General features: G+C 39.4%; 1 protein-coding gene across 1 annotated transcript in view; it reads left to right on the plus strand.

The window, feature by feature from the left end:
• The first annotated feature begins 12,573 nt into the window (after positions 1–12,573).
• The window catches only part of LOC149192733 (uncharacterized), a 515,238-nt gene continuing 503,438 nt past the window's right edge, over positions 12,574–24,373 (plus strand). The window contains exon 1 of the mRNA XM_089406449.1: positions 12,574–13,103. Coding sequence (XP_089262575.1) covers positions 12,907–13,103 — 197 coding nt within the window. The 5' untranslated portion in view covers positions 12,574–12,906. The remainder of the gene's footprint in view (positions 13,104–24,373) is intronic.

Here is a 24,373-nt window from a genome sequence, read left to right on the forward strand (position 1 = left end):
AAAATGGAAAACTTGCAACAAAAGCATAGACGATCAAGAATTGAAAGAAACAGTAAGAAATATCCAATGCAATAACCCAAATGGAAAGACTTTAATTGAACAAATCTTTTTATCAAAAACACTTGGTGAAGGAGATCTACAAATGGGTCTGTAAGTCCCCCTCCGTGGGATAGGTCCTTTGATGTCCTTGATGCTCCAGAGAAATGATATTCTCTCTCAATATGTGAAAAACCCAGACAAAAAGTTGAGAACTCGAATGGGAGTTCAAAAGAAAAAAGACGATGATTATGATCATGGTGAAGAATGAATGAAAAACCCTCCTATTTATAACACAATATTGAGTTCATCTCGAAAATGGATAATAATAAAATAATATTAACCAAATGAAGATCTAACCGCTTAGAATACTTTATTATATTTATTGGAGAGGGAAAATATATTTAAAATGGGTAAATATCTTTATTTAGAAATAATTAACAAATAAAATGATTTATTAATTATTTTACGAGAATTAAAAATGGCGCGAAATCAAAATAATTATTAAATAGTGATTTAACAATTATTCTAATAACAAAAATAAGGAAAATTAAATAAATAGTGATTTATTTAAATATTCCTAAGGGATTTAGTCAAATGTGACAAAGACTAATTATTTAAATAATGATTTAATAATTATTCCTAGAGAAAATTAAATAAATAATGATTTATCTAATTATTCTCATCGGTTATTTTATTTAAATCGGAAAATAATTTAATAAAAGTGGTTTACTAAATTATTTTCCACAGTGAAAGTGATTTTACTATGGTAAAATTAAATCTACATGGTGTATTTCGATCCACCTAGCTAGAAATGGCTAGGTGATCTTTTTTTGGTGATAACAACTGTTGTCTCGAGGCAATGCATGATTGCCACATTTCTGGAATGTGGAGCACAATACCTCCATACTTTTTTATTGAATACACATAACCATTGAACCATTTTATCATTTCCTCCTTCACAATTCCTTTAATACTCATGGTTCTAGGTGCTAGTGATAAGGTTTGGTTGGCTAGCCTATTAACTATAATGCTGAGATCTCATAGAACATGTTTAACTTGTGTGATTAGAAATACATATAACTTTTCCATGATTCTTCTATGGAGATATTGCAACTTAGAATCTAAAGAAGAAGTGCCTAATGCAAGATAAATAATGATGTTATTGGAGTCTCCTATTATAATGGGAGACTCAATTGGGATGGAAGCAACGATAATAAGGCCTTAAAGGAGGGAACACATTTTAGCTTGATTATTGGAGGCTTTCCCAAGATTCCAAGAGTAGTCTAATTCAAATTGTTCCTCGGGACCGAAAACAAACCCCCTACATATGCCACCTCTGATTTATGACCAATAGTTAGTGATGAATTGGTTAAAGAATATCTTCTAAGAAATGTTGGGGATTAAGAGATGCAAAATCTTATTGATATGCACGCTTTAATAATACAATTGATTGAGTTATTTTGAATTATAATTACGTGCAAATGTCTTAATGAACGATACAAAATGCAAGTTTAAAATAAATTTAATAATATAAATAATTACATATAACAACGTTGTTGGATTTATAATAATGCATAAATATGATTTATGATTTATAATAATACATAAGTGTAATTTATGATGATCTTTATATTAGTATAAACTTCTTTGTATACTTGAATGAAAAATATCTTATCAAATAACATCTAAGTTAATCCTCCATATATCTTCTTATCTAATCTCAAATTAATAAAGCAAAAATACAAGCTCAAAGAAACATCTAATTATAACAAATTGTGTCCCAAACATCCGAGTACCCTTTTTTTTCATAACTAAAATGATAATAAGAAGATAAATCAAGACATGTAAAAATTCCCCCACGCACCCACTTAGAGAATACAAGTGGTTCCATGATAGTGTGCAAGTGTGGTTTATGATTTATGATCCTTAATGCCAAAGTGTGGTTTATGATAGTTTAGGTATTAGAATATTCTTTACAAATGAGTGGATACAACCATTGATTACTTTGGGAGGATGTGAGAGCATTATTTTCATATTGATATTATTAATGGTTTTAGTGTTATGTTGATCCAGGTGGATATTGGTGGCCACCTGCCAAGTCCACCTGGACCCCCACTGTAGAACCTCTAACTTGCACCTAATTATCTATCATTACCTACAACATTTCCTCACTTATCCCTCTCTTTTGCCCTATTTTCCTCATAAACCTATCCAGATCATTACATTTTATGTCTTTAAGCATGATTGGTTAACTTTGCTAATGTTTGACTGTTTGTCTAGATTTTTGACATATGCACAGAGATTCCGCAGCTGTCTGGCAATTCCGCAGCCATTCAGCAATTCCGCAGCTATCTAGTCATTCCGCAGCCTTTTCATTGATCTCTATGTTCCACGTGTCATTTTGAAAAACGAATCACATGGGCACGTGGGAATGAAGGTGTTAAAGGTTCCTATGCTATTGGTTCGGTCAGCAACGCCACGCACACCTCCGGTCAACGTGGATCAAACTTCGGTCAACAAAGCCAGCTCAAACGGTGCTGCGTGAGCTGAAAGGTCACGTCACTCCAGATGGCGATTCCTCCACGCTACGCAGGTTATGGGAGACAGGATCCAACCTTGGATTCAACCTCCATGACGACCGTACCCTCCAGATAACACACGAACCTGTTTACGTGTTGTTGTACCATTTAATTAGCATGACTATCAGTTAATTTCTAGTTTCATGTTTTACGCAGTAGGCAGTTGTTCATACGCCTATAAAATCCAGCGTCTGCGCACGCTTAAGGATTAGTTTTTAGTTGCTTTGTTTATGTAATTGCTGCAATTTTAGTGTATACAGAAACTCTGTTTTGAAGCTGCTGTTTCAGCACTTTTTACTGTAATTTCTGCATATGAGTTAATAGAAGACTGTGCTGTTTTGACTTCAAGTAGCTGATCTTTCCTTGGGTTTTGTGGATGGAGGGCCCCCATTCATAACAGCCTTTGTACAGTAAATTTACCTTTATGTTCTTGCCATTTCCTTCTTTTGAATTCAGCAATTTTCCTTTTCTTTAATACATGTACAGTTTTGATTTACTTTCGTTTCCAGCATTTACTTTAACTGATCAGGATTGTTTTCTGCAGGTGTTAGCCCGGGATTGTGTGTCTTTGTTGTATTTGCTTTATCTCTAATGGTATTTTCAGTTGTCATATTCATAGTTGCTGCCTTTATTCTGTTTTTCTAGCTTGATTTCTAGTTTAGTTTCTCAAGTTGTATGCTAACATATTGATGGTCTCCTTATCATAAGTTGTTCATCTTGAAGAGATCATAATACTAATAAATTACAGCTTGCTTTGAGTAGTTTTTGACTTATATCACTAACTCTTTCTTCACTTGTTACACATTACAATGTATGTTGGAAGGAGAATGTTGGAGAAAGGCACAGTGGTGTTATAATTTGTCATCTTAGAGCTTGATTACTTTTTAGACTTATATCTAACTACTTCTTAATCGTGTTTCACATAGTACTATATGTTGGAAGCAGAGTGTTAGGAAGAGACGAACATTATAATTGGTCTTTAAAGTGGTTTTTCTGACCTTTTTATTGCAGCAGCATGAGTAGTGACTAGTGCCATTAGAAAGTGGTTTTTATATTTTGCTTTCAGTTTCATTTCAAGTTATTTCTTTCAAGCTCTTTCTTTGCAAGTTTAGAAGGTAGTTAGAAACCACCAGTAACACACACTCACTCATTTAGAAATCACCTTACACACACTATCACTCATCTGTTTATAAAACCTCCATTCCATCTTAGGAAGATAAATTGACCACAAACAACACCACCAAACGACAAAAAGATCTAAGAGGTTGCTTAAGTACATATAGTACACCTTCACTTCATCAGCTTACGAGCCCCGGGTTGACAATTAATGACATCAATTTAGGAACACTAAATTGACTAAACACCCACCATTGTCTTTCTCAGCATTTTCAGTTTCCTTAATTGTAGCACAACTTACTATTTTTAGCAGTTTTTTGGGTCCTGAACTTCCGGAGCTGTTTTGAGGCCCTAAACGACGTTTTTTGGGGAATCCGGGGGCAACATGGACCGATGTTGCCCGTTCCAACAATGATAGTGCTCGGATAGATCTTTCTAATGAGCTATTGTACGCGTCAAACGGAGATCATGTGCCAAAGTTACGACCCCGGGAAGTTGATGTACCAACTTACCCCCAAACGGGGCCCATAGTTTGGCGTTTCATCTCCTAGGGTTAGGTTTTGGAATGTTAAGGGTTTTCCATTGTTTCTCAACAATAAATAGGCCTTCGAGCCTCATTGTAACACAGTTCAGAGGCATGTAGCCATCACATCTCTTCTCAGAGATAAGCTACCATCGCCCTAGCTGGTTTATTTCCATTTCTGATTGTAAGCATATTTCAGTATTTTCCATTAATGAAATGAAGTATTATTTCCGCTGCATCTTTGTGTATATGGTTATCTCTGTAATTTGTTGTGTTCCTGTTTAAATCCGGATCAGTGGTATCAGAGCGGTCTGCTTTTTCTCTGTTTTTCTTTGCATGTCCCCAACAAGGTCGGGATATAAGGAGTTAGGGCTTGAACTGGTTGAACCTTTGCAAGACCAGCCTCACAAATCCCGACGGCCTCCCATGGCGGACGAGAAGAAAGACGAGGGGGTAGGAGATCCCATCAAAATCTTGCTCAAAGTAGCCCTCGAGCGACAACGGAACACGATGATGGACAGCTTTGCTCAGATCCTTCAGCGGCTACCCAGAAGCAACGCATCGGCTTCCAGCAGCTACTCTGGAAACGCCACACCCTTTAAGGTACAAGTTAATTTTGAAATCCCCATATTCGAGGGTCAGATAGATGCAGATGCCGTAGATAAATGGTTAAATCTGCTAGAGGGTTATTTTTCTGTTCATGAATTTTCGAGTCGGGAAAAGATTGTTTTTGCCCTCCTCAAAGCAGCCCCCCACGTCAAGGACTGGTGGGAAACCTACTGCGAACAGAAGGATGAAAGTACTGGCTCACTATTTTCAGCCGCACCCACCTGGGATTCGTTCCGGGATGCCATCAAGGAGCAGTACTACCCTGTCGGGAGCTATGAGGATGAATACATAAAGTGGACCACGCTGCGGCAGGGAAGGGACCAAGACGTGCCGGAGTTCACCAATCTTTTCCATACCCTTCGCACAAAGTTGGGTATCAAGGATTCGGAGCAACATTTGATACTCAAATACCGTGGCTGCCTGCACAAGTACATCCAGGAAGAAATACAATTCCTAAACATCCCCTCGCTAGGCGCAGCATACCGGTATGCCGTCAAGGTCAAGCAGAAGTTTAAACAAAAGAAGCGAGACTTTGGATCTGCGAATCCAAAGCAGGGGAAAGGTGCCCCTAAACCACAGAACAAAGGACAAAGCCAAGGCGGGACAGCCCAAGACAACCAGCCGAAGCTGCAAGCAAAGAACAGCGCCACGAAGCCGAGAAAGGACACTGGAAAATGGTGCGAGTTCCATAAGAGCTCCACTCACAACACAAGTGAGTGTCGGGCCAAGCAGTCACTGGTGGCTGAGCTAAAGGTTTCAGAATCAGATGCATGTTCCGACTCTGAGTCAGAACCCGATAAGGGGTGTGAGAAAGGGAAGCAGATCATTGATGCGGACCCCAGCGCCATTGTTGCTACCGCAAAGATCCAGAAAAATGAACCCGAAGATCCAGAGGAGGAGGAGCGTCTCTTCCACTCCCAGATGTGGGTAAAGGGCTCCTCGATACAGTTCATTGTTGATAGCGGGAGTCAAAAGAACCTCATTTCGGCAGAGGTCGTGAAGCGGCTGGGCTTACCGACCACAGCACATCCACAACCATACACCATTGGGTGGCTTCACCAAGGACGAGATCTTCGCGTGAGCCAGCAGTGTCGCCTTCCATACAACATCAAGCCCTTCACGGATGAGGTATTGTGTGACATTGCTCCCCTTGAAGTTTGTGATGTATTACTAGGACAACCATACTTGTGGAAGCGACATGCTGTGTATGAATCAAGGCCCCGTGCTGTTATTATTACATTGGGAAATAAGTTGTTCAGGATACCAGAGGTAGCACCACCTGCCGCCCTCTCTTTGATTACTGCAAAACAATGCAGTAAGATCATTTCCAAAACCAGGAAATTTCTTTTCCTGATGATACGCCCTCAAGGAAAGAAGAAGACAGTGGCCGTGGCCTCCAAACGGGGCCCCTCTGCACGACAACTACAGATGGGCAAGATTGTGGAGGAGTACGAGGACATCTTCACCTCCCCGGCAGGGGTTCCTCTGCACTGTCAAGTCAAGCACTCCATCGATCTGACCCCAGGTGCGCCGCTACCCAATGGACCAATTTATCGGCGCTCCGTTCTAGAGAACGATGAAATCAAGAGGCAGATTCAGGAGCTCCTGCAGAAAGGTCACATCCGTCCGAGTTCATCGCCCTGTGGGAGCCCGATCGTGTTGGTACAGAAGAAGGATGGGACGTGGAGACTCTGTATTGACTATCGGGCGCTGAACAAGATCACTGTCCGTAATAGGTACCCGATCCCGCGGATTGATGACCTCCTAGACCAACTAAAGGGGGCGAAATATTTCAGCAAGATCGACCTGAAGTCGGGATATCACCAGGTACCAATCGAACCCTCCGATGTGTGGAAGACTGCCTTCAAATCCAAGGAGGGCCTCTTCGAATGGTTGGTCATGCCTTTCGGATTGACGAATGCTCCTGCAACCTTTATGAGGTTAATGGATGACATCTTGCGGCCATTCACCAACTCCTTTGTAGTAGTATACTTGGATGACATTCTGATCTTCAGCCAGAGTTGGGAAGAGCACCTCCACCACATCCGACAGGTTCTCCAAACACTGCGGCAACACAAGCTATGTGCCAATTTGGAGAAATGCACTTTTGGCATGAACCAGGTTCAGTATCTGGGATACATCATTGATGAACAGGGGGTGCATGTCGATCCAGCCAAGATCCAAGTCATTCGGGATTGGCCCTCTCCAACCACTCTAACAGAGCTCCGCAGCTTTCTAGGTCTTGCCAACTTCTACCGCAGGTTTGTGTTGGGGTTTTCTCATATTTCTTGGCCCTTGAGTCAAGTCACCAAGGGCGGGGCGAAAGCAAAATTCTTTTGGTCTGAATCTCAACAGAAGGCATTCAGGGAGTTGAAGGATCGCCTCTGCACGGCACCAGTGCTCGCGTTACCAGATTTACAACAACCATTTGAGGTCGAGACAGATGCCTCTGACTATGCTATTGGGGCAGTCCTTACTCAACATGGACATCCAGTGGCATATCACAGTGAAACACTTTCAGACACAGTCCGGAAGTACCCCACTTATGATAAAGAGATGTATTCCATTGTACAGGCCTGCCGACAATGGAAGCATTACATATTGGGGAAGGAAACGGTCATCCACACAGACCACCGACCTCTGCAGTTCATACAGACCCAAGGGAAATTGCAGAATGATCGCCATCAAAAGTGGTCCACATACCTGCAACAGTTTCACTTGAATATCAAGTATAAAAAGGGCAGCACCAATAATGTTGCAGATTGCCTCAGTCGACCACCGATCATGGCGCTAACCACCGTGCTCAACTCTTGTGGGCACGAGACTTCTGATTGGCCACTTCTCTACAAAAGCGACCCAGAATTCGGCCACACATACCAGACACTCTTGGAGGGTCGGCAGGTTGCAGATTTTCACCTCCAGGATGCCCTATTATGCCACCTCGGTCACCTTTGTGTTCCTTCAAGCGAGCGTGCCAAGATGATTTGGGAAGCACACTACAGTCGGGCTGTTGGGCATTTCGGGGTCGAGAAAATAGTGGCAGTATTGCAAAATTATTTCTATTGGCCGAATCTTCGACAGGATGTTGGGAAGTACATCAGATCATGTACTGCCTGTGCCATTGCCAAACCGGCCATTAAGAAGCACGACCTCTATACCCCGTTGCCTACCCCTAGTCGACCTTGGGAATCCATCTCCATGGATTACATGTCAGGCCTTCCTTCCGCTAAGCATGGAAATGACTGTGTTTTTGTGGTCGTCGACAGGTTCTCGAAGATGGCCATTATGGTGGCCTGCAAGAAGAATATCACAGCAGAAGCCACTGCTAAACTCTTCTTTGAACGAGTGTGGGTGCACTTTGGGATCCCACAGTCTATCATCTCAGATCGGGACAGTCGGTTTCTCAGCACATTTTGGTCCAGTCTCTGGTCAATGCTGGACACCAAACTCACGAAGTCCACAGCCTTCCATCCTCAAACTGATGGCCAGACAGAGGTTGTCAATAGGATGATTGTGCACATTCTGCGCATGTATAACTCAAAGCATCCACGCACCTGGGACGAGAGCCTCCCCTATGTTCAGCACAGCTACAACCGAGCTCTTCACAGCTCCACTGGCCATAGCCCTTTTCAGGTGGGTTTGGGATTCCAGCCACTATGCCCCATTGATGTGGCCATGCCACTTGCAGCTACTCACATGAATTCAGCTCATGTCCAGTCCGAAACAGATAAGGCCACCAGCTTCATTGAGCGCATCCAACATATTCGCCAGCAGGTCCATGACATTCTTGAGAAATCAAATGCCAAGTACAAGCAGCGACATGATCAACATCGGGTGCCACACAAGTTTCAGGTGGGCGACAAAGTCTGGTTGCATTTGCAAAAGGAACGCCTTACTGGAGCCTATCGGAAATTGAGACCACTCTGATATGGTCCTTACACCATTACTAAGGCTATGGGAGACAATGCATTTGAGCTCAGCATTCCCCCATTCCTTGGCCTGCACCCAGTGTTCAATGTGGACCGCCTTCGGCCATACTTTCCACCATTGCTAGACACATCCGACATTGCAGAATAGCTCAAACCCACAGAATTAAATCCAGATTGCATGGAACAAGCTGCAACTGATCGGATCATGGACACACAGATCAAGAACACTCGCCAACAGAATATCCAACTGTATCGAGTTGTCAAAGCAGGCCAACTCCTTCAGCAGGGCAAGTGGCTCACCAGGGAACAAGTTCAGCAGAAGTTTCCTCATCTCATGGAGGAACTCAACGCAATGGGGACCATTGCTTCCTAAGGGGGGAGGAATGATCCAGGTGGATATTGGTGGCCACCTGCCAAGTCCACCTGGACCCCCACCATTGTCTTTCTCAGCATTTTCAGTTTCCTTAATTGTAGCACAACTTACTATTTTTAGCAGTTTTTCGGGTCCTGAACTTCCGGAGCCGTTTTGAGGCCCTAAACGACGTTTTTTTGGGGAATCCGAGGGCAACATGGGTCCATGGAATGGACCGATGTTGCTCGTTCCAACAATGATAGTGCTCGGATAGATCTTTCTAATGAGCTATTGTACGCGTCAAACGGAGATCATGTGCCAAAGTTACGACCCCGGGAAGTTGATGTACCAACTTACCCCCAAACGGGGCCCATAGTTTGGCGTTTCATCTCCTAGGGTTAGGTTTTGGAATGTTAAGGGTTTTCCATTGTTTCTCAACAATAAATAGGCCTTCGAGCCTCATTGTAACACAGTTCAGAGGCATGTAGCCATCACATCTCTTCTCAGAGATAAGCTACCATTGCCCTAGCTGGTTTATTTCCGTTTCTGATTGTAAGCATATTTCAGTATTTTCCATTAATGAAATGAAGTATTATTTCCGGTGCATCTTTGTGTATATGGTTATCTCTGTAATTTGTTGCGTTCCTGTTTAAATCCGGATCATATGCATGTAGTTTTTTATTTTTATTTTTATTTTTTATTTTATGGTTATTATTATGATAAAAGATATTCTCAAATTTAGTATGAAAGAGATAGTATAATATTATTTAGTATGAAAGAGATAGTATAATATTTTGATATAATATATAAATATTTTGACGAAACTAAATTATAATAATAATAATAAAATAGTTTTTGGGGTCATTGAATTGGCGATGACTATGGAATTGAATGTTATATGTGAGGAAGTTCAAGGTTCAAATCCCCTCGCTTTACTCATACTTGCTAAAGAGGCCTACATAAGCATCTATCTTAATGCTTAATAGATCTTGAATTAATATGGATCTATGGTGATTAATTTGATGTTCATAATTATTACTCTTACTACTACTTTAGTGACATATCCTATAATTAAAATTTCATATCACATCAATATTTTTGTTCTATTTTTCTTTGTGCGTTGTAAATTCACATACATAAATGCAAGATATGTAATTTACAAAAAAATTACATGTGCTAAATTTTTTGTCAATTTAGAAATTGATTATGTAGTGAAACTCCTAAAGTTGATGTGATAAGCCCATCCTCATCCTAGTATTATTTTCAAAAATGATTTCTATGCAATCTCCATACTGTTTGTATTAGTGGTTTTGGGATAATGTATATGCTCAAGTTAGGAACAAATTTTGAGAACGAAAATATATATAGTTAAATGTGGAGTGAGCTTTATGCAAGTAGTGTATAAATAAGCAAAAAAATTTGTGTCGAGAAGGAAGGAAGTGTGATAGAGAGTGAATTAATAAGTAAACAAACTCATTTTTTTAATAAGGTAAAGTTCCACCATAATTCACTCATTTTTATAAATTGTGTCATTTTAAAATGGACTAAAATCATTGAAATAAAGTTTCATAGTCAAACTTCTTATTGATACGTGAAACTATAATTTTTAATACAATTATTTATATTGATAATTCCACTTACTTGATTAATTGTGTAACAAACCAACCTCTCAATTTAATACTTCAATGAAATATAATAGTAATTTTTTTTGATTTCAATGATGAAATATTATTTTTCTAAATTTTTGACATTGCAAATCAATTTAGTGTTGATTTTTTGGTACCATCGGATGTGCTCTAGCCATGAAATTTGGTGGAGAGGCTAAGGAACATGAGATATCCAAGGCCCAGAAATCGTTTGGAGAAATTCCACCCGGATGAAGAGATATTAATATAATTAATATTTTGAATGGGTCCCTAAGTCTAAACTTAGGAAAATAAAAATATTAATGTGTATTAATATAATATGGGTGAGAAAGTTCTAAGTGATGAGGATCAAACTAGCTCTAATCTTAGCCGTTGTTTAGAGACTTAATCTCGACCGTTAGAATCGTCAACAAGAAAAGTATAAGAGGAGGTTTGAGAGTCAATTGCAGACACACCAAGTGGGACCAAGAATTCGATTTTCTAGGGTGAGGTTTGTTGAGGAAATCAAGTTAGTGATTAGTTGCAGCGAGGGGCAGTTCAGCAAGGGATTTTCATCCTAGACTGAAGAATACATCACATAAAGACAATGAAGCGTCGGGAGAGACAGCGCAGGCCCAAGAAGGGATGACGCAAAGGTCGAATGAGGCAGCGCAGAGGATGCAGAGGGCTGTAGACGCTGACGCAAAAGCCATAGAGGCTGACGCAGAGGACACATAGGGCTTCAAAGGTAGCGCTGACAAGTTTCTGTGGGGTAGACTTATAACAAATCAACCGGGAGAGGGTGACGCAGTTCCTAAAGAGTGACCCAGTTCTAGAGTAGTGCTTGGAGCAGCTTTCGCTGTCCAGCACAAGGAACAATCAGAGTTATTGTGGGGTTGATCATTGGATTGCTGATTTGCCGGAATATTTGTCTACAGATAGAGGTACTACTACCAAGGACATTCTCTGTTGGGTGAGCCAATTCTAGCACCCTAGTTGTATTCAAGAATTTGCTTAATAACAAAACCCTCATATCTGCTGCACCGGTTTTCCCACATTGGGTTTTTCCGGGGACGATTGTTCAAAAATAATGGTGTCCCTTGTGTTATTGTTTTTGTTTACTTCACTACATGATTTGTATATCTGTGAAAGCTGCATTTATGTTTACTTCGATGTTTATGCAATTAAATAACCTGTTAATCTAAAGAACAAGTAGGAGATAATAAACTAGAAATTGCAGTAGGGATTTCTGATGTGTTAGATTCAAGAATTTTCACATATATTATTCTCCATTCCTATTTAAACACTTCAATATTGCCATTTTTGTAATATAATTTGCAATTTTAAAATTATTTTTTTCAATAAAATAAGTATTTTTTATTATTATTATATAGTAATTTCTGATTTTACTTACACTCAATTAAATGTATATCTATTTATTATCTTATTCCCTAATAATATGAAATTGATATTAACTTAAAATATTTAATGTGTGGCTTGTATCAAAATCACCAAACATGAAGTCACACCAACATTTAACATAAATAATTTTTAAATTTTTTTACTAAATTATCACAATTTTTTTGATAAAATTTATTTTTTATTTAAATGTTAAAATTTAACTAATATATTAATTCCACACCCTAATAAATCTCTTAAATCACTCAAAATTATGTGATTCCAACACATACCTACATGATTATTCTGTTATTCCAACACATGCCTACATAATTTTACACAAATGTAAAAGGAAAATATGCCCAAACATTTATCCTCGTCAGAATCTAACCCTTAGACAAAGGAGAGCAATTCTGACCAAATTTTTAAAATAACTTTGACCCAAATATCCTTGAACCGCTGTACTTTGAACGAGAGATCCTCGAACTTTCTCGCTGTAAAGGCGATATAAAAATAAGGAAAATGGTAATGGTAATATGACTGTGTGAATTTGAAAGGTGTTGGAAACGATTAAATCTTCGCGAAGAGTGTAGGATCTCACGGGAGGAATGATAGAGGTTGCAGAGCGTTAAACAGTTAATTGTGATCATGAATAAGTAAAATCGATGACGTTATCTGTACATATCTGTTTGTCCTAGTTGTCAGGCATTGAAGAGGAAAAGGGCGGCAGAAGGAGATGGAGTCGTCGTCCGCCATGGACATGGGGCAGATGCTCCTGACGGCCTTCGACACGAGCATGTCTAAGTACTGGCGCGAAGAGGACCGCAGATGGAGGGCAGAGGACAGAAAATGGAGGGAAGATGACCTTAATTATCGCGAGGAGGAGCGCCAATGGAGATTTCAAGAAAAATTTATGCGAGAAGCCGAGATCAAGTACTGCCTGCCTTTTCTTAACACTCTTTCCTTTATTTTCCAAATGTCTATTTCAGCCAATTGCCATAGATATTCACAATTCAAACTCTCGATGATAATTACGTGGATAGAAATTCACAATTCCAAACTCCTGATTCCAAACTATGAGGATTCCATAGACATATAGGGACATGTTGTTTAGCTTTTTGTTCAGTATCCATTACATTGTTAATTTTTGTGCTGACATTTCAGTAAATGTGATTCACGGCATCATGTTGGAAACATTGCAAAAAAAAAAATCAACACAATTCAAATCACAAAATCCTTCAATTTTGAATATGTTATTATTCCCCAAACTGAATGAAAAGATCAACACAATTCAAATCACAAAAGCCTTCAATTTTGAATAGGGGAGAGATGTCTAATGTTGTGCAGGGACCAGTGATTGATATAGTACTCGTCCCACCAAACCACCAGAAATTGAGACTTTTGCAACCAATATTTAAACAAAGATAAATAACATTAAGTGCAAATAAGTATTAATTTATGTCCAAAATTTCCCAAAACATTGACTGGGCCCACAACTGTCCATAAATAGTATCTTAATACTTAAGAGTGCAAACCATATTGACCCAACTAGAAAACAGATAAAACCATAAATCCTTCCAAAATGGTCTATTCCAGAAGTACAAAGTAGCAGTCACTTCAACCCCCACTCATCAGAACTGAAGCTTTGTATCCCAAATAAATATCCATACCTGCACATAATAAAAGTGAATGTATGTCAGCCATAACTGTTGTGTTGTTCAACATTTAAACCCCTTATGTTCAATAAATGACACCCAACCCAATAACATTTAAACCCATTTTGTTCAATAAATGACACCCAACCCAATAACTTCAATAAATGACACCCAACCCATTCTATTTCTCATTAAAACAGATCAAAGCACATGGATCAACAAATAACAAATTCCCAACCATTGGATCACATCAAATTAAATCCAGATCACACATTCAAAATGAAGCTATTGCAATCCATGTCCATCTTTACCACCAATTAAATTCAAGTGCCAAAAACTATAAAAGAAGTTCAACCACTGCTGAAGTTGCATGTTATGTTTTCAAACTATTCACCAACCTTGAAGACAAAACATCACAGAACAATTGCTAGTATATCCAGGTTAGTTATATCAATTACAACACATTTTTCTTACAGTTCTATTTTCATTTCTCACAGTTCTTACAGTTTCAGTTTCAGTTCTTACAGTTTCAGTTTCATGAAAATATATATTTTTTCTATTTTTCTATAACTGTTGGTGAAGACACTTGGTAAATAGCAATCCTCAAATATGCTAATCTACAAGCACATGCTGCTAATAGAAAATACATGGAAGATGCTTTTGATCAGAGAGAGGGAGTGACCAAATATGAGATCTAGGCTGAAAATGGATCATAAAACCACACCCTTCCTCACAATCCAAATATGGAGCCTCAAAATCATGGCTCTGGTCTAAATAAAAAGGGGTCCATATTGTGGATCTGGGGTGCATCTGCTTCAAGTTTCATCTTCTTGCTCCATCAACTAGTTGCATAAAAGTGAGATCTATAAAATGAGTAAGAGCACAACATCATTCATATATGCCCATGGACCCAAATCACATATTGAGGTATTCACCAGAGATTGGACAAAGATCCGAATAGATGCCATCGGATCTATGTAGTCCAACTACAGAAGGAGTTCATAGTAGGCCCCTTTGTCATACTTCACTAGTGATAAACAAATCTCAATGGCAACTTCAAAAGAAGTGTAGCCTGCGTAGATTCCTCCACCATAAAATGATAACTAGATCCTAAAATGATAACTAGATCCTAGGTTAACTTTAAAACTAAAACCCTATCAAAATAGCAATCTTCAAATATGCTAATCTACAAGCACATGCTGCTAACAGAAAATACATGGAAGACAAATCTATCAAATCTGCTTGGTTGTTTTATTAGATCTGAAAAGTAGTAAATTATAATAGTATAGCTCAAAACATAAAACATGCCAACAACAAACTAACGTGCCCTACATCTTAGAGAATGAGAAGATGAGGGAAGGTACAATGCAGTTACTCACATGCATGAAGAACTGAAGGTGACCTGGTCAAGCCCTAACCCTATTCTAAACACCAAATAAGCGCACCTCAACTGGAAGAAGTCAAGCATGCATAATTGGAAACTATTATACAAGCACAATCTAATAAAATAGATAGCAGCACCCTCCCCTTGATAGATCACACATGGTGAACTTGAACTGAATTGAACTTAGAACTTAACTAGATGTTGAACTGAATGAGAGGCTGATCTGAAGACCTACAAAAGCAACACTCTAGTTCACTGAGGGTGACACATGCATGCACCCTCTACCAAACAGCAGCGTATATTTCTATCTAACTGCACCCTCATTACTCCTATTCACTTTATCTAATTTGATATATGAGGTCAATATTACTCAAAACTTTACAAATTGATAATATGATTTCCTGATTTGAGAAGAAGGCATGGCCTCTCTTATATATGGAGACAAGATACAAATAAGAGTTGTAGTTGAAATGAATGTTTACATGACTAGAAACTTCAACTGTAAGTGACATGAGGAAAAAATTGTTATGGTGCCAAGTTGTGATCAAGAGTGCTTTAGGGGGTCTCAAGTTGGAGCCCTGGTCAAATTAAATACCATGCTTGGTTTGGTCCATGATAACTCCTTGAGGACTAGAGATCTATTTCTGGAGAAGTCCATCCTTATAGAAAAAAATTAGATAATGAATGTTAAGAGGGATAGGTTGTAGTGGGAGGAACTAGAACTGAATTGAACTTAGAACTTAACTAGATGTTGAACCGAATGAGACGCTGATCTGAAGACCTACAAAAGCAACACTCTAGTTCACTGAAGGTGGCACATGCATGCACCCTCTACCAAACAACACCCTATATTTCTATCTAACTGCACCCTCATTACTCCTATTCACTTTATCTAATTTGATATATGAGGTCAATAATTACTCAAAACTTTACAAATTGATAATATGCTTTCCTGATTTGAGAAAAAGGCATGGCCTCTCTTATATATGGAGACAAGATACAAATAAGAGTTGTAGTTGAAATGAATGTTTACATGACTAGAAACTTCAACTGTAAGTGACATGAGGAAAAAATTGTTATGGTGCCAAGTTGTGATCAAGAGTGCTTCAGGGGGTCTCAAGTTGGAGCCTTGGTCAAATTAAATACCATGCTTGGTTTGGCCAATGATAACTCCTTGAGGACCAGAGATCCATTTCTGGAGAAGTGCATCCTTATAGAAAAAATTTTAGATAATGAATGTTAAGAGGGATAGGTTGTAGTGGGAGGAACTAGAACTGAATTGAACTTAGAACTTAACTAGATGTTGAACCAAATGAGACGCTGATCTGAAGACCTACAAAAGCAACACTCTAGTTCACTGAAGGTGGCACATGCATGCACCCTCTACCAAACAACACCCTATATTTCTATCTAACTGCACCCTCATTACTCCTATTCACTTTATCTAATTTGATATATGAGGTCAATAATTACTCAAAACTTTACAAATTGATAATATGCCTTCCTGATTTGAGAAAAAGGCACGAACTCTCTTATATATGGAGCCAAGTTACAAATAAGAGTTGTAGTTGAAATGAATGTTTACATGACTAGAAACTTCAACTGTAAGTGACATGAGGAAAAAATTGTTATGGTGCCAAGTTGTGATCAAGAGTGCTTAGGGGGTCTCAAGTTGGACCCTTGGTCAAATTAAATACCATGCTTGGTTTGGCCAATGGTAACTCCTTGAGGACCAGAGATCCATTTCCGGAGAAGTGCATCCTTATAGAAAAAAATAGATAATGAATGTTAAGAGGGATAGGTTGTAGTGGGAGGAATTAGAACTGAATTGAACTTAGAACTTAACTAGATGTTGAACTAAATGAGAGGCTGATCTGAAGACCTACAAAAGCAACACTCTAGCTCACTGAAGGTGACACATGCATGCACCCTCTACCAAATAGCAGCCTATATTTCTATCTAATTGCACCCTCATTACTTCTATTCACTTTATCTAATTTGATATATGAGGTCAATAATTACTCAAAACTTTACAAATTGATAATATGCTTTCCTGATTTGAGAAAAAGGCATGGCCTCTCTTATATATGGAGACAAGATACAAATAAGAGTTGTAGTTGAAATGAATGTTTACATGACTAGAAACTTCAACTGTAAGTGACATGAGGAAAAAATTGTTATGGTGCCGAGCAATGTTTTAAAACTCTGACTCGGACTCCGACTCGGCCGAGGATCGACTTCGACTCCAACTCCGACTCGGTATCGACTTGGCCGGCTCGATTTCAATGACTTGGTCATTATAAAAAATACATTAAATATTTATTTTTTTAATAAAAAAAATAATTTTAAAGATTTTAAACATAATTTTAAAGATTTTCATTCATGTTTCCAAACACACAACATTATAATATAGATGGAAGACAACATATGATCAAAGTAGGCTCATGAATATATCCATTATATCAAAATGGCACCCAGTGCACTGTCCAATGGCAATACATAGTCATACATGATCAAAGATTCAAAACAAAAAACACATAACCAAGGAGGCTAGAAATGGCCTCTACAACAAAAGTAAACTGTGACCAGACTCCAGTACTACTGGCTAGTAGCTACTGCCAGAGGAGCCAAGATCATGTCAATCAATCTCTGGATCATCATCAGAGTCAGACAGGGGGCCCCATGGCTCCTCCTCCTCATCATCATCTCCAACTGCAACTGTAGAAGTGGTACCACTAGCAGGCTGTGCAACAGATGCAAGCTGAGATAGAGAAGATATGCGGCTGCGCTTCTGTCGTGGCTGAGCAGAGGAAGCGCCTGCAACTGGAGTCCTTGCTCGCAGCCTCGCAGCCAGCAAGAAGCCAAAAGAACACCATCTTGGAATATGGATATAGGTGGTGGACAACGGCAACCTGTAAATAAAGGAGCAAGTAGAAACAATGGGAAAGAGTAGGAGAGGGAGGAGAAAAATACAATTTTTTTTTCAAAAAAACAAGGGAGTTTGGGGTTTGAACTTACCTCTTTAGCTCTTGTAGATGAAGTCCTCCAAGCTCTTGCTCCAAGCTCCTCCTCCTTCTCCTAGCTCCTCCTTCTTCACTCCTCCAAGCTCTCCTCTCTTCTCCTCTCCTTTCCTCTCTTCTCTTCTCCTCTCCTCTCTTCTCTTCTCCAACTCTCATAAACTCAAAGTGAGAAAATGAGGAATGAATGGGGGCTTTATTCTTTTCATTCCTCACCCTAAACTCACCCTAACCCACCCCCTCAATGCTAACTTAAGTTAACTTAAAAAAAAAATTAAAAAAAATGATGTATTTTTCCCTTGCCCGCGCGGTTTTGGAGGAAGCGCTCCGAAGCGCTGCGTGAAGCGCACGCTTCCGGGCCCGAAGCGCCATCCGAAGTGCGCTTCGGGGCCCACGCTTCCTAAAATCCAGGAAGCGCTTTAAAAAATCCGAATCGCGCTTCGCAGTTTTTGGAATCGCGCTTCCTGGGGCGCTTCCGGAACGCTTCTGTACGGAGCGCGATTCCGGCCTAGGATCCGGGGGGGGGGGGGGGGGGCGCTTCCTGCAACGTTGAGCTTAACAAAATTACAAATTATATCCAACTTTCAAATTATGAACGATTAAACAAAATTTAAAAAAAAGTAAAACTATTAAGAATTTGAAAATTGAAATTTTTGTTTACCTGGCTCATCTGCTTCTCTTGCAATCTTTGCTAGGTTCTTCCCAAAGGTATCCGAGGCATTGTTGAAGGTCGTGACCTATCGGTGTATCTCCAGCTGATCAGACTCCAATGGAATCATGCGATCAATGCAGTCAATCAGTCCATCTCTGATCTCCCCTCTCAAAGCTCTTGACTCCTTTGCTTTATAATGATACCGTGGGTTCAAAAAATACCCAGCTGCATGTACAGGGCGATGAAGTTGAATGTTCCATCTTTCATCAATGATTGCCCAAATGGGCCCATACTTAGCCACTATCCTTGTATGCCCTCTTTATTTGCTCCTTTGCTTGATCCATAGCCTCATAAATGAAGCCCATAGCCAACCTTTCCCCATCCACCAACCGCAACACCTTAACTAGTGGCTTAGCGAGCTTCACAATCTCTGCTGCCTTTCTCCAAAAAGTTCTTTCATTAACTTTCTTTTTCAATTCTTTGCCTTCCGGTTTGTTAGACCAATTGCTTTGATTCCATTCATCACTGGAAAACATCTTTTGCAAGTTTCTATTTTGGGAAAGCATAGATTGCAATGTCAAAAAATGAGTAGCAAATCTAGTGATGGCAGGCCTAATAATATCCCTGCCCCAGTGTGTTTCCTCATGAGGCTCAAAATCAATGAATGATTGTAGATAAATTTTGTTATGCTTTTGGCATGATCTACAGTGTTTTTGACCCAATCTATTTTTCCAATATCCTCAAGCATGAGGTCTATGCAATGTGCAGCACATGGGTTCCAAAAGATGGTCTTGTGTTTTTCCTCTAACAGTTTACTAGCAAGAACATAGTTAGAGGCATTATCTATGATGACTTGAACAACATTAGCCACCCCCACCTCCTCAACAACCTGATCCAATAGCTGAAACAACAATTGCCCATCTTTTACCTTATCAGATGCATCAACTGATTTTAAAAACATGGTTCCCCGTGGGCAGAAGACAAGAAAGTTTATGATGGTACGGTTTCTTTGATCAGTCCATCCATCTGACATGATGGTACATCCTGTTCTTGCCCATGAGTCCTTGAAATCTTTCAAATACTCATTAATGGAGTCAATTTCTTTCTGCAAACGATACCCCCTTAGCTCATGCATAGTAGGGCCTTTGAAGCCTTTTCCAGCAGCATGTATGGCATCAAACATAGGCTCATAATATGGTGAACGGGAAGCATTGAAGGGGATATTAGCATCATACCACCATCTAGCTATGTACTCACAAGCAGTCTCCCTCAATTCTTTCTTCCAATGGTCATCTAAAGTGGGCTGCATTTGACTTTTACTAGCTTGAGGACCATGTGCATCTGATGGAGAGGAGGGAGTGAAATAACTTTTGATAGTCATATCACCCTTTTTCATTCTACCCTTTCCCTTATCTTGAACAGAACCAAAAGAGGGAGGAACATATTGGAAAGGGTTGGATGCATTAGTATGAGGGATAGAGGAAGAACCCTCAAAATCATAATGGGGGTTGGTAGCCATCATTTTTTGTATCTCCTTCTTCCTCCCAATTTCAACCTCTAACTCTCTTTGCCTAGCCTTATCTTCTTTAAACTTCTCAAAGCTGGCTAACAATTGCTTCCTAATCTCCCCAATTTCTGGTGAGGTACATGGAGTAATTTGGCCTCTAATCCCCGCCAAGTGTTGTTTCAGCCTATTAATGCCCCCAGGACCTTCCTTAATTTTCCTTTGGCAAAATTTGCAATGCATTTCACTATCAACCATTTCAACATATGCCCAAGCAGGATCTCTCGCTCTAGGTGCCATTTTTTGACTAGGAAATGAAAGCAAACAATCTGAAAATGAAAAAAAAACATTGATTCAATGTTCATTTCTTTCACAAAAAACACTCTCTAGGCTTTCTAGATATGCATCTAAAATTTAATAAGCAAAAACAGATTTGTGGAAGTGAAAAAAATACCTCCAGGCACAAACTGCCTCCTCAAGCTTGCTCCAAGAATCAATTGCTCAATGCTGCTCCAAATGGCTGCCCAAGAAGCTCCTCACTCCAGCTACAATGCTTGCCCAAGACTCCTCACTGCTGCTCCAAAAACAGACTCAAGAACTGCGCACTAACTCTCACTGAAGTTCTCACTCAAATGCATGAGATGGCTGTGAGAGAATGAGAGCATTTGAGTGGGTTAAATAGGGTTTGGGAGAGGGGAATGGACCCAAAATAACACTTAACCAATTTAGAAAACACCTTGGAGTCCCCAACAATTAGTTAAATGTTAAAAAGTTAAAAAAAATTAGAAAAATCGTTGTTTTTTTGGGTGATTGGCCGGATTTAATGACTTGGCCGAGTAGATGCGGAAACGGCCGGGTTGACCTAGTCATGACTGACTCGGTCGAGTCATGCAATAACTCCCGAACTGGTATTTCTGCCGGGTCATAAAATTTTTTGGGGGCTCGGACCAACTCGGCTGAGTCGGATCCGACTCGGCCGAATTTTAAAACAGTGGTGCCAAGTTGTGATCAAGAGTGCTTCAGGGGGTCTCAAGTTGGAGCCTTGGTCAAATTAAATACCATGCTTGGTTTGGCCAATGAGAACTCCTTGAGGACCAGAGATCCATTTCTGGATAAGTGCATCCTTATAGAAAAAAATTAGATAATGAATTTTAAGAGGGATAGGTTATAGTGGGAGGAAATTTGAGGTCAAGACAATACTACGATAGTCCACCCCGTGTGAACTATCTATGAGACATTAAATTAATAATGGAATAAATTCAAGATTTTAGGTTGACGGATTGGTTGTCTCAAAAAAGAAGATGGAATAATTTAAAACCTCGATCAGGTTTCTTGGTCATACAATCTTAAATGGTCAATTGATACTACAACATGCTGGAGAATTTACTGACAATTTCCCTAACAAGATCACAGACAAAACACAATTCCAAAGATTTCTAGGTAGTCTAAACTATGTGGGCCACTTCTACAAGGACTATGATAATGATAGAAATTTTTTAAATGATAGGCTCAAAAAGGATCCTCCTCCATGGACTCTAGTACATACCAGAGTGGTGTAAAACATCAAAACAGACCTAGAACAAACCTAGAACAAACCTATAAGGCATTATGCAAGTCCACTTGGTGAGACAACAGGGGCCGTGAATGAATTCAATTGCGATAACAAATAGGATCCTAAACAAATTAATTCAAACAACAGTAACTACCAGATCTTCTCATGGTATCTTAACTGTAAAGACAAGTTATTAAAACAACAAAACAATATTTTAAGTAGTCAAACCGAACAAGAGGCACTGTTGGGAAATGCATAACAAAACCAATCAATACAGTCATGGTATTTTAAGTGTAAAGACAAGTTATCAAAACAATAATCACTGATAATTTTGAAGACATACAACAAAATGATTCTGTATATTTGATTTTTCAAGGATACTAACATACATGTTGATAATTTCTTGTAATAAAGCAGAAGTATTTTTGCCTTGTATGAAAGCATAATTTACAAATATTCTTATCTAAATGCATGCAATAATTCTACAGGTTGTTGCATCTATGGAAAAAGTTAGTTATGTTGCTCGTACAAGGAGAAGTGGCAGGAGAGTGACAAGGGGTGCGCAGCTGCGATGCCCATCATCTGATGAGGACAGGACAGGTGATGTCAATGTCAACAATGCCCCAAGGAATGTTGTTGAGGATGACCATGCGACTGAAGTTGATGTTATCACAGCATCACCCACAAAACCACTGTCAACAACAGTCCAAGGGGCAAGTTCAACTAAAAAGATCAACGCTATAAGAGGATGGAAAAAAGAAGAAATGTTAGTTGCAATTGACGACATAGAGTTTAATGGATACTCAGTTTGGGCATCTGCAAAAAAACATGGTATTCCTCCCTCATTAATACATTATTGGATAAATGGACTTAACTCATACAAAACATAGAGGGCCTTTTACAGTTATGATTAAGGAGGAGGAGGCCGAGGTGGTTGAGTGGTGTAAAGAGATGGTCCAATTGGGACATGGGTTAGAGTTGATACAACTCAAATCCACAATTGCTCAAATCTGTCAAGGGAGGCCAAACCCATTCAAAGATGGGTTCTCGGTAAATCATTGTGGTTTGAGTTTAAAAAAAGGCATCCAAAACTTGTATTGCGTACTGTTGAGGGCCTTGACAGAGACATAGCATTAAATTTGCGCCCTGCAGTTGTGCAGAAGTTCTATGACACACTTTCTAGTGCTTACGATAAACATTCTTATGGAGCAGACCATATATGGAACTGTGATGAAACAGGTTTACAGGCAGGGAGGAATTGTGGCGTGCGGGTAATTGCCAAGAGAGGGAGCCAAAATTTGCCAAAGATTTTGCCTAAGAGTAGGGAGTGGATAACTATTTTATGTTGTGTCAATGCAATTGGTACTTCAATCCCAGGATTTTATCTATTCAAAGGTAAAAATCAACTGAAAAACTATATACAGAACTGTGAACCAGGTGCATGCATGGCTGCACATCTCCATGCATTTATGACTAAAGAACTGATTTTAAGTTGGCTTTTTCACTTTGCTGCATCGGTACCAGGTGGCGTCTTGCCTAATAACAGACACCTATTGATATTAGATGGCCATGGGAGCCACGTGGTTGTACAAACAATTGAGGAAGCAAACAATTTAGGCATCGACTTGTTGACATTGCCCGCTCATACCACTCACAGACTGCAACCCCTTGATGTTAGTGTGTTTGGCCCTTTCAAGAACTATTTCAGGTCGGAGCGTGCTGCATGGATGACAAAGAATCCATGGGTTGAGGTGAAAAGGTTCGAGCTAGCAAAGCTTGAAAGTAAAGCTTTGAAAAGGGCTCTGACACCATCAAATATCAAGGCTGGCTTTAGGAAGAGAGGAATCTGGCCACAGAACTATGATGCTCTTATGCATGATACTAGTTGTAGCCAGACGTTTCATGTGGATGGTCAGGAAGAAGGGAATGCCCAAACAAGTGTTGAAGTGCAAGAAGTAGATGACCAAGATGATATGGTTGCAACTGGTAATATGATTTCCCTCTCTCAAGGACACTTATATGATGAAGATGATGAAAATGTATGTGAAACACAATATAACCATGAACAAATTTGCAATAACATGGAGATCGTTCCACCAAATCAAGAACATGAAACTCCTGCTGTTTATATTGTTAATGACATTGTTGAACGTGCAGTTGACAATGACCAATTGACGTTGCCAAGCCAAGTAACCCCACCGTCATTGTTGGTAGAAGCAATGATTAATATGAATGCACATAGTGTCTCAACAACCAATGAACAAAGCATGAACATGCCCTCACAACCAGCAGAATTAAACAGTGAAATTGTTCATTTTTTTGTGGACAACAGAACAATGGAAGAAGATGAAGCAGATAATGAAGCATCAAATTAAGATAATGATATAGTTCAATCAGTTCCATCAGATACTAAAAGGGAAGTACCAAGCAATGACATGC

Source organism: Pinus tabuliformis, chromosome 2_2 (assembly GCF_031772625.1).
Source record: "Pinus tabuliformis cultivar Carrire ecotype Pingquan chromosome 2_2, CPIR1, whole genome shotgun sequence".
NCBI classification, from domain to species: Eukaryota; Viridiplantae; Streptophyta; class Pinopsida; order Pinales; family Pinaceae; genus Pinus; species Pinus tabuliformis.